Raw genomic sequence first — 11,659 nt, forward strand, 5'->3', positions numbered from 1 at the left:
CAGGAAAAGAATTGTAGACCTCCACAAGTCTGATTCATCCTTGGGAGCAATTTCCAAATGCCTGAAGGTACCACATCCGTACAAACAATAGTACGCAAGTATAAACACCATGGGACCATGCAGCCATCATACCGCTCAGGAAGGAGATGCTTTCTGTCTCCTAGAGATGAACGTACTTTGGCGCGAAGAGTGCAAATCAATCCCAGAACAACAGGAAAGGAGCTTGTGAAGATGCTGGAGGAAACAGGTACAAAAGTATCTATATCCACAGTAAAAACGAGTCCTATATTGACATAACCTGGAAGGCCGCTCAGCAAGGAAGAAGCCACTGTTCCAAAACCGACATAAAAAAAAGCCAGATGGTTTGTAACTGCTCCTGGGGACAAAGATTGTACTTTTTGGAGAAATGTCCTCTGGTCTGATGAAACAAAAATAGAACTGTTTGGCTATAATGACCATCGTTATGTTTGGAGGAAAAAGGGGGAGGCATGCAAGCCAAAGAACACCATCCCAACCGTGAAGCACGGGGGTGGCAGCATCATGTTGTGGGGGTGCTTTGCTGCAGGAGTGACTGGTGCACTTCACAAAATAGATAACATCATGAGGGAGCAAAATTATGTGGATATATTGAAACAACATCAAGACATCAGTCAGGAAGTTAAAGCTTGGTTGCAAATGGGTCTTCCAAATGGACAATGACCCCAAGCATACTTCCAAAGTCGTGGCATAATGGCTTAATTACAACAAAGTCAAGGTATTGGAGTGGCCATCACAAAGCCCTGACCTCAAATCTATAGGAAGTCTGTGGGCAGAACTGAAAAAGTGTGTGCAAGCAAGGAGGCCTACAAACCTGACTCAGTTACACCAGCTCTGTCAGGAGGAATGTGCCAAAATTCACCCAATTTATTGTGGGAAGCTTGTGGAAGGCTACCCGAAACGTTTGACCCAAGTTAAACATTTTAAAGGCAATGTTACCAAATACTAATTGAGTGTATCTAAACTTCTGACCCACTGGGAATGTGATGAAAGAAAAAAAAGCTGAAATAAATCTTTCTTTCTACTATTATTCTGACATTTCACATTCTTTAAATAAAGTGGTGATCCTAATGACTCTGTCATCCCTGACACACGAAAGACGCAGGGGACATTAACACAAATGATTCCTTCAGATGTGACATCAAAAGATATTTGTACCCTTCAATTATTTGGTCATTGAACCACTTGTTGTCATTGCTTAATATGTTATAATCCTCTTTATTAAGTGGAGATGGAAGAGTTTTGGTTGTCTTTGGAATGAGAAGTTAAGACACAGATGAGTCATTCTTTGTGCATTTGTCAGAGCTGTAACGGTTCTCTTCTTCCTCTTAAGAAGAGGTGTAGCTGGGATCGGACCAAGACACAGCGTAGTTATAATTCATGGTTCTTTTAATAACGAAATTATACATGAAATAGACTACAAAACATGAAATAGACTACAAAACAAGAAACATGAAAACCTGAACCAGTCCCGTGTGGTACAAACACTGACACAGGAGATAACCACCCACAAATCCCAACACAAAACAGGCTACCTAAATATGGTTCCAAATCAGAGACAATGACTAACACCTGCCTCTGATTGAGAACCATATCAGGCCAAACACAGAAATAGACAAACCAGACACACAATATAGAATGCCACCCAGCTCACGTCCTGACCAACACTAAAACAAGGAAAACACACAAGAACGATGGTCAGAACGTGACAAGAGCACAGATTACTTTTGTCTTTCTGAAGAAAATGTAGTAATTTGATACCAAATAGAACACAGTTTGCTTCATGAATTATTGGGCTTTCTCTAAGGTAAAGCCCACACTTGATTTTGATACTTGAGTACAGTCGATATATACCAGAGCTTGCCATGTAGTGTGTACAATTTCCCAAATGGGTAATTATCTGAAAATGCTATAATTCTAGATAAGAGGTATATGTTATATATGCAGGATAGATTCAAGCTCTTAGGTAAACAGCTCTCTGCTGGCCTGTCTATCTTCACAGGTAATGTCTTTGGAACATGGATGACATTAAAGCTTGACCGCTGAAAGTTGTTTGCAGTATTACATGTTTTACAAGTGTTGTTTTCTTGGGATGCTTGAAGTGAAAGGAATTCTTTGATGCCTCTTTCTGAAATATGCCCTAGTTGAACTATTCATTTTTTAACCTGACGATTCATGGCTTTCTTGCACTGATTGCAATTTTGAGGGCATAAACTGTGAATATGGAGGAGATCATTGGCTAAGAAATGTGCAGGTAGCATTTCCTTCGCGAAATATTCTATAATGTCACACATATCGCTGTTTTGAAGCCTCTGTTGAAGCAATGGTGCTGTTGTCTGTCCTGGTTTCACTGCATCCAACTGTGAAATGACTTTGCTGAATTGTTGATTTGGACTCATACTGTTTGTTTTAAGTAATATTTTGTGACATTCTTTGAAAGCGGATGTTTTCTTCAGAAATGTCACAACAGGAAAGGCTTTACGCTGATAGGGGAAATAGTTATATGTTGGAATAACATCAATATCTGAATCTGACTCACAGAAATGTACTTGCTCAGAGATTCTGTAAGGGCCCTCATTAAATAATTCATAAAAATATATAACTCTTGCTGTGTCCTGAATGTTTGTACATGGTATACATATTTGCTCTATAGAGATCATCTTAATATTAAAAGAGTCAAATATAAGATGTGCCTTGGAGTGTCATTTTTTGGCATTTATCCCTGAATGACAGATTACTGAGCTCAATATGTAGGTCAAGCTCACATTAGCAACTGCTGAAAGATCAATAAAGCAAGATGAGGATACAAGGTTTCACATTACAGTGGTGACTTTTGACCTTACACGAGAAACATAAAAGTACAAGAATATCTGGAGTGCTGGTCCAAATAGTTTGTCTATTGAGTACGGCTGCACATTTACTGCATGTGCATGATGCTTCTCCCTTTGCAATCATTTGCTTGAAAAGAATATCAAGCGTGCCTTTTATGTTTGGAAGTGAAATGCTAAACATTGAAGTTTCTAATAAGGAGAGATGTGCTGTGATCCATGGATCAGTCCAAAACCCAAGTCCAAGAAACCAACCTTTGGATTGGTTGTGACCGAGATGGGTTTAAGAAAATTATTGGAAGGCTATGGATAATTGTGGTAATATAAACCTATAGCAACATGATTTTACTTGGATACAACCTAAAAAATGTATTTGTCAGGCCAAGCGATTGAGCTGATGCATTAACCATTAGGTTAATCTAGGTATGCCAGTCCATTATTATTTACATTGTGTCTTTGTCTTGGTTTACATTTGATTTCACACTGGAAGCAAACAAGGCAGTTTTCTCTCTACAAGCAAATATGTATGCCATGTACAGTCTATTACAGTGTATTACATTGGGGGCTATGGAGGGGGTGGAGAACGAAGTGTTGCTGGACATGTATGACACTGTCCCCCTCCAAACCTAGCCATATTTGGTTAGTAGAGACCCTACTGAGTATTTTTCACCACACTTTAGCTGAGACAGGTAGAAACATGTTCTCTTTACAGCCCAATATTCTCAACATAATATAGTGTCAACAATTGTACTTTCATTATTGGTCTTAGAAAATATATTTTTTACATTTGTTTTCAGAAATGACTTTGCAATTTCTTGTTTGCTGAATGAAAGTGTCCATTGATTAAAATTCAATATAATTTTAATGAGTTATACACGTTGACATTTTTTCAAATGCGGGCTTTTATTTTGAATGTTTCTTACTTTGCCCATACTAAAGTGACGTCATCGTCTGAGCTTCTGGCAAAAATACTACTGCGTGTACTAATGTCAATACTATATTGACATAAACAGCGGCTGTTCGTGACCAAGCATATGTAAAGCAATTCTGCGTGAATATACGCAAAGGTAAGCAGATGAATCCAATATCGAATGTTGCCAGTTTGATAATATCCGTCGTGCGTGTGTAATACCGCACAGTGGTGCTTTGATGTTGTCAAAGGAGCCGGGCAACATTTTGCAATATGGAAACATTTTATCCATGCCAATGCCCTATGCAAGTATTATACACAATGATTTACATAAATAACTTAACACAAAATAAAAATACAACAGAATATCGGAACAAATACGCAACAATGTATTCGTGAGTTTTGGATTAAAATGGCAGGCGTAACATTGTGTACCATGTAGCATAATGGTCGTCTGCACATCAGCACAATATCTCGACCATAGGCGCAGCGCACGATGTATAGCAGGAACAGAAGACACGGTGCGATGTGTTTTTCTGGCTAGGCTACATATATTTAGGCTACATATATTTGGTCCAGATCAAACTTTGGTCAGAACAAGTGTCTTTAAAAAATATATATGTATTTTTATTTTTATTAAGAAATATCAACAAACAAAAGAGGAATAGTCACATGAAAACAAGCTTACATACTATTTACATTGCCAGGAATCCTAAACAATATTCATATTCATTAATAATACAAGTTTGAATTGCCTTTTTTGTTTTCCATTTTAGTTAAAGTAGTGCCATATTGTTTAAATTTATTTATAAAGTGGGAAAAAGTTAGGTTTTGAATTAAACAATTTGCATTTGTGAATTTGATATTTACCTAGTATTATTAGCAGTTGAAATAAATATACTACATCTTTATCTATGTCAGAATGTATTTATTGGTATTTTAAACTTTTCAAGAAATTCCCCATATATGAGTATTTCTTGGCCAATTTGACTGGGATTTTATCAACATCAACATTATATTGAAGCAAAAATTCTAAACCACCAACAGAGTCAAATAAATACTTAGGGAAGACATTCCAAATACTGTTCTGGTTCTTAAATATACTTCAGAATCAAATTTATTTTAAAAGTATTATTTAGAGTATTGAAATCTAAAACCTCAAGACCTTGTACTTGGGTATTAGTGAGAATATCTTTCCGTAGACAGTGAGGCTTGTACAGAAGTACAAAAAACAATTAAAAAACAGAAGTAGTATAAAACAATTAGTGTAAACTGACCATAACTACCATGTAAATATCAAATGAATATGTGCATAAGTTTTCACTACCAACCACACCTACTTATTAGATCTTACATGTTTTATTCACAGAAAGCTCTAGTGATGGGGAAGTCACACTCCCACTTGTCGAAGGGGAAAGATGACCGTGGCAGTCAGAGTGGCCTGACGACTGGTCCAGAGTACATAGATACACAGAGTGAAGAGGATGGAAAGAATGGAGATGTGTCTCAGTTCCCCTATGTGGAATTTACTGGCAGAGACAGTGTCACATGCCCCACATGCCAGGGCACTGGCAGAATACCACGGGGTAAGGGGATAAACACGAAACAAATACATTCCTACACAGTAATACACATGAACCCTCATTCACTGACACAATACACACCTACATCTGTAGTAAAACTGTCCCTCATGAGCTGCTAATTATTAGCCTCGTTGGCATTTTGACTTGATATTCAAACAAGAATGCAAAACCAGAAACGAGGCTACCTAGAAACACTGACTTCCAACTTCAATTGAAAATGGAAAAGACATAAGTTGAACCAATATCAGTTTCCTCTGTAAATGGCTTTGTCATCACATCTCTAATGCAGGCCAAGAGAACCAGCTTGTGGCTCTGATTCCATACAGTGACCAGAGGCTCCAGCCAAGGAGAACGTAAGTCTCATCTCACTCAGCCAGACGTCTCTTTATTGAAAGCTGTGCAATTGAATGATTCAACTGTGGTTGACTGTGGTCTACATCCAACTCTTTTAATGGCGCCTCCTCCCCTTTTTCTTGCAGAAAGCTTTATGTCACTGTGTCCGTGTCTCTTTGCCTTCTGCTGTCTGGCCTGGCGGTGTTTTTCCTGTTCCCTCGTTCTATCGACGTCTCCTATGTGGGCGTGAAGTCTGCATTCGTCTCCTATGACCAGGACAAACGGATTGTCTATCTCAATATCACGGTAAGCTCCTCGCTCTGGTGTTAGTTGTCCTTCTTGTGTTTCCATCTCAGGGTTGACATGGATTCAAATCGAATTGTATTTTGTCACGTGCTCCGTAAACAATGGGTAGACTAACAGTGAAATGCGTACATACCGGCCGTTCCCAACAATGCAGAGAGAAAAATAGAAAAATAATCAAACAACAATAACATGAGGAATAAATACACCGTGAGTAACAATAACTTGGCTATATACACGGGGTACCAGTACTGAGTGAATGTACAGAGGTATGAGGTCATTGAGGTAGATATGCACATATAGTTAGGAGTAAAGTGACTAGGATAGATAATAAACAGTAGCAGCAGCGTATGTGATGAGTCAAAAGAGAGTCCTGGTTATTATTTGATTAACAATGTAGCAGTCTCAAGACTTGGGGGGTAGAAGCTGTTCGGGGTCCTGTTGGTTCCAGACTTGGTGCATCGGTACCGCCTGCCGTGTGGTAGCAGAGAAAACAGTCTATGACTTGGGTGGCTGGAGTCTTTTACCATTTTTAGGGCCTTCTCTTACACCGCCTGGTTCGGAGGTTCTGGATGGCAGGGAGCTTGGCCCCAGTGATGTACTGGGCCGTATGCACACTACTCTCTGTAGCACCTTGCGGTCGTATGCCAGCAGTTGCCTGACCAAGTGGTGATGCAGCCAGTCAAGATGCTTTCAATGGTACACCTGGAGAACTTTTTGAGGATCTGAGGGCCCATGCCAAATCTTTCCAGCCTACTGGGGGAGAGGTGTTGTCGTGCCTTTTTCACAACTGTGTTGGGGTGTCTGGACCATGTTAATTCTTTACTGATGTGGACACAGAGGAACTTGAAGCTCTCGACCCGCTCCACTACAGCCCTGTCAATATGGATGTGGGCGTGCTCGGCACTCCGTTTCCTGTAGTCCACAACCAGCTCCTTTGTCTTGCTGACGTTGAGAGAGAGGTTGTTGTCACTGAGGAGGAGGTGATCAGGCCTACCACCGTTGTGTTGTTAGCAAACTTAATGATGGTGTTGAGTACAGGAGGGAAATAAGCATGCAGCCCCGAGGGGCCCCGTGTTGAGGGTCAACGTGGTGGATGTGTTGTTGTCTACCCTCACCACCTGGGAAATACTTATTTCTTTTAAACCTGGGGGCGGCCCGTCAGGAAGTCCAGGATCCAGTTACAAAGGGAGGTGTTCAGTCCCAAGGTCTTGAGCTTAGTGATGAGCTTGGAGGGCACTATGGTGTTGAACGCTGAGCTGTAGCCGATGAACAGTATTCTCGCATAGGTGTTCTTCTTGTCCAGGTGGGAGAGGGCAGTGTGGAGTGCAATAGAGATTCCGTCATCTGTGGATCTGTTGGGGCGGTATGCAAATTGAAGTGAGTTCAATGTAATGACACTCTTTCCAACAACTGTTGTGCCGTATGGCTTTTCTTCTAGAACACTCTGAACATCACCAATAACAACTACTACGCCGTATCCCTGACCAACATCACAGCCCAAGTGCAGTTCTCTAAGACGGTGATTGGGAAGGCCCGTATTAGCAATGTGATGACCATCATACCACTGGATAAGCAGCAGGTGGGTCTTTACCATGTGTATTTTAGAGTAACATGCCTTGGTGTAACGGCTTGTTATAAACATATTACAGTGTATGACGTGTGCATCAAAGTTGCACTTTGAAGTGCTTTTCTATCCCTCGACACAGCAGTTCATTGTTCCACCTGCTTTGCTGCAAAATCTAGCAACAAAATCAGGCAACATTGATAATGAACCTTGTTGTTGTTGTTGAATCCACTAGAACACGTGTCCCTGTTCTGAGGGCATCAGTAGAAGCAAGGATGGAATAAGGATGGAATTTTTGGACTGTTGCCCTCAAAAGTGACTCATTACTTAGTTAGCACTCAACTGCCCTGTTCAATATGGGAGATGGATAACTTCTGCATTACAACATATTGCTTATTTCAGATTGACTACATGGTTCCCACAGTCATTGCTGATGAGATGAGTTATATGTTGTAAGTATTTATTGTAAGTGTTTCACAGCTAACTACATTTTATTGTGTGGTTGACAGTACAAAACGTGACATTTCTTTAATACATGTTTTGTGTTTGCAGTGACTATTGCACCCTGCAGTCCATAAAGGTTCACAACATTGTGGTCATGATGCAGTAAGTACAGGGTGCATTCGGAAACTATTCAGACCACTTCCCTTTTTCCACGTTTTGTTACGTTACAGCCTTATTCTGAAATGTGTCCTTAAACATTTTTTGCTCATCAATCTACACACAATACCCCATAATAACAAAGTAAAAAGAAGGCTTTTAGAAAATTTCGGAAATGTATTTTAAAAAACAGCAACTGAAAATCCTTATTTACATAAGTATTCATACCCTTTGCTATGAGACTCAAAATTCAGCTCAGGTGCATCCTGTTTCCAGTGATCATCCATGAGATGTTTCTACAACTTGATTGGAGTCTACCTGTGGTAAAAAACAATATAATTGGACATGATTTAATATATATAATTATATTTATAATAATTTATAATTATAAAATAATATAATTTAGTAATCCCTCTCACCCCCCCCTTTAAGACTTAGATGCACTATTGTAAAGTGGCTGTTCCACTGGATGTCATAAGGTGAATGCACCAATTTGTAAGTCGCTCTGGATAAGAGCGTCTGCTAAATGACTTAAATGTAAATGTAATGATTTGTATAGGCACACACCTGTCTATATAAGGTTCCACAGTTAACAGTGCATGGCAGAGCAAAAACCAAGCCATGAGGTCGAAGGAATTGTCCGTAGAGCTCAAAGACAGGATTGTGTCGAGGCACAGATCTGGGAAGGATACCAAAACATTTCTGCAGCATTGACGTTCCCCAAGAACACAGTCACCTCCATCATTCTTCAATGGAAAAAGTTTGGAACCACCAACACTCTTCCTAGAGCTTTCCACCCGGCCAAACTGAACAATCGGGGGAGATGGGCAAGAAACAAGATTCTCTGGTCTGATGAAACCCAGATTGAACTCTTTAGCCTGAATGTCAAGCGTCACATCTGGAAGAAACCTGGCACCGTCTCTACGTGAAGCATGGTGGTGGCAGCATCATGCTGTGGGGAAATTTTTTCAGCAGCAGGGACTAGGAGACTAGTCAGGATCAAGGGAAAGAGGAACAGAGCAAAGTACAGAGAGATCCTTGAACGTAACCTGCTTCAGAGCGCTCAGGACCTCAGACTGGGGCAAAGATTCAATGTCCAACAGGACAATGACCCTAAGCACACAGCCAAGACAACGCACGAGTGGCTTCGGGACAAGTCTTTGAATGTCCTTGAGTGGCTCAGCCAGAGTCCGGACTTGAACCTAATCGAACATCTCTGAAGAGACCTGAAAATAGCTCTGCAGCGACACTCCACATCCAACCTGACAAAGCTTGAGAGGATCTGCAGACAAGAATGGGAAAAACTCCCTAAATACAGGTGCGCTAAGATTGTAGCATCATACCCAAGAAGGGTCTGTAATCACTGACAAACGTGCTCAAACAAAGTACTGAGTAAAGGGTCTGAATACTTATGCAAATATGATATTTAATTAGTATTATATATATATATATATATATATATATATATATATATATATATATATATATATATATATATATATATATTATATATATATATATTTGCAGAAATGTCTAAAAGCCTGTTTTTGCTTTGTCATTATGGGGAATTGTGTGTAGATTGATGAGGGGAAAAAATATTTAATACATTTTTATACGGCTGTAATGTAACAAAATGTGGAAAAAGTCAAGGGGTCTGAACACTTTCTGTATGCATTGTACCTTTTCAAATATTTCTACTAATACATTGAGTTTACACATTTTACTGTACCTACTCTATTTATTTTGTCCAACCTCACACGCCCATGTGGGCAGCCATTTTGGGGAAACTGACTACTGTCTATTGACTGGTTTTCAGGGTGACTGTGACCACATCCTACTTCGGGCACTCGGAGCAGGTCTCCCAGGAGATGTACCAGTATGTGGACTGTGGGGGCAACACCACCTCGCTGCATGGACATGTGAAGATGTATCAGTAAGGCAGTAAAAACAGCCATAATGGAAGCCCGTCGATCTAAAGGTCAACAAAAGGGTTTTTACGGAGTTCCTTTGGGCACACGTCTACTGTAGAATAGGAGGAACCATGTCTCAGAGAAAGTGATGTTAGCAAGGTGCCAATATACAGTTTCATGAGGGTTTGATAATGTCGCCGGTAGAAAACCTCTCGTGCAAATTCTTCCTAATAGAATGATCCAATCCAATGTGTACAGGCATTTGAGATAAAGATGCAATACAAATAATAGGATCCATTTAGATTATTTTGATTATCAGCACCACTAATCACCCCACACCACTTTTTGATTGCCTTTTTCTTCTCCATTATTTTTTTATACCAGCCATTTTGTTTTCTTCAAGGATTGTTTTGTACATAATGGTACTTACTTCCTGATGTGTGTCGTTACTCTTACATTTTCATTGTAATGATAGTTAGATATACATCTAATTCTGAGGTGACATATCATGTCGGGGTGATGTCAGAGTAATTATGATGACTACGGACCCTAATTAGATTGCAACATTTAGGTATTTTAATGAGAGGAATCTTGTATTTTTATATCATTCAAATACAGTACCTATAACTATTAGATGTGTTGTTTATGATGTGAATTACTCTTTAATTGTAAACCTCTAGGAATTGTTTGTTTTAATGGGAATGTTACGTGTTTTTTTCTAACTTGTGTAGTAGACGACTGCCTATTTCGAAATATGATATTACATAAATACCCTCAATGGTGTTGTAAAATTAGGTTTTTATTTTATCTTTGAAAATTGATTTTAAGACGTTATTTTATCTTTATATTTTTTGTTTGATGCCCTTTGCCGCTTTTAATTCGTCATAGTTTATCACTGAAATTTGCAAGTAAATTGTGATTTTTGAGTTTGTGTTCATTTCTGAGATTATTAAATGCCAGGATAATGTAAGTATCCATTTGTTATATTCCTTGAACATTTGTTATAGCTTTAAAGTATTTTGTGCATGTACAGACGACTGAACTGAGGACAATAAAAATGGCCAATATAAAATATCAGATGCTTACATTGTTTAAATGATCTGATATACTCTATGGAGGAATTACTCTGTGGAGGAACAATCACACTATATACTGTTGGATATGTCAAAGTGACATTATTATGTCCCAAATCATCCAGGAAGAAAACTTTCATCAGTTTAAAATCCGTTCTGAATCCTCACTGAGGTACGTTGACTGTGTACTACTGTAATTGTGGATACTGTCCATGTAAGCCACTGCCAGTCATACAGTACATGTAACAATGTTTTTTCCTTGCATGAAACTGGGAATATTTTGAGGTTTTTGTTTGGTGCATTAATTGATATTTTGTAGTTGGGGGAGAATTCAAAGGTTGGAGAAATGTGCAATACCAATCACTATCACAGGGTGGCGCCTAATTTAATGAAATTAAATGTAGAAATTAGTAAATGTTGGATGAAAATATAGTTTCTGTAATGACCAATGACCATATGCACAGGTTTGCATAAAAACCTTACCGTACTCACTATTGAAGTCCAAGTAATTAACAA

The 11,659-nt window shown here is 39.1% G+C and overlaps 1 protein-coding gene across 1 annotated transcript; it reads left to right on the plus strand.

The window, feature by feature from the left end:
• Nucleotides 1-3,791: 3,791 nt before the first annotated feature.
• LOC124006148 (transmembrane protein 106B-like) lies at nt 3,792-11,147 on the plus strand. Its single transcript, XM_046315956.1, has 8 exons — nt 3,792-3,931; nt 5,144-5,360; nt 5,647-5,710; nt 5,837-5,996; nt 7,435-7,575; nt 7,963-8,012; nt 8,113-8,166; nt 9,977-11,147. Exons 2-8 carry the CDS (start codon nt 5,156-5,158, stop codon nt 10,095-10,097), a joined length of 795 nt encoding a protein of 264 aa, XP_046171912.1. The 5' UTR covers nt 3,792-3,931; nt 5,144-5,155; the 3' UTR covers nt 10,098-11,147.
• The last annotated feature ends 512 nt before the right edge of the window (nt 11,148-11,659 follow it).

The sequence above is a fragment of the Oncorhynchus gorbuscha genome, linkage group LG19, assembly GCF_021184085.1.
Source record: "Oncorhynchus gorbuscha isolate QuinsamMale2020 ecotype Even-year linkage group LG19, OgorEven_v1.0, whole genome shotgun sequence".
Lineage (NCBI taxonomy): Eukaryota > Metazoa > Chordata > Actinopteri > Salmoniformes > Salmonidae > Oncorhynchus > Oncorhynchus gorbuscha.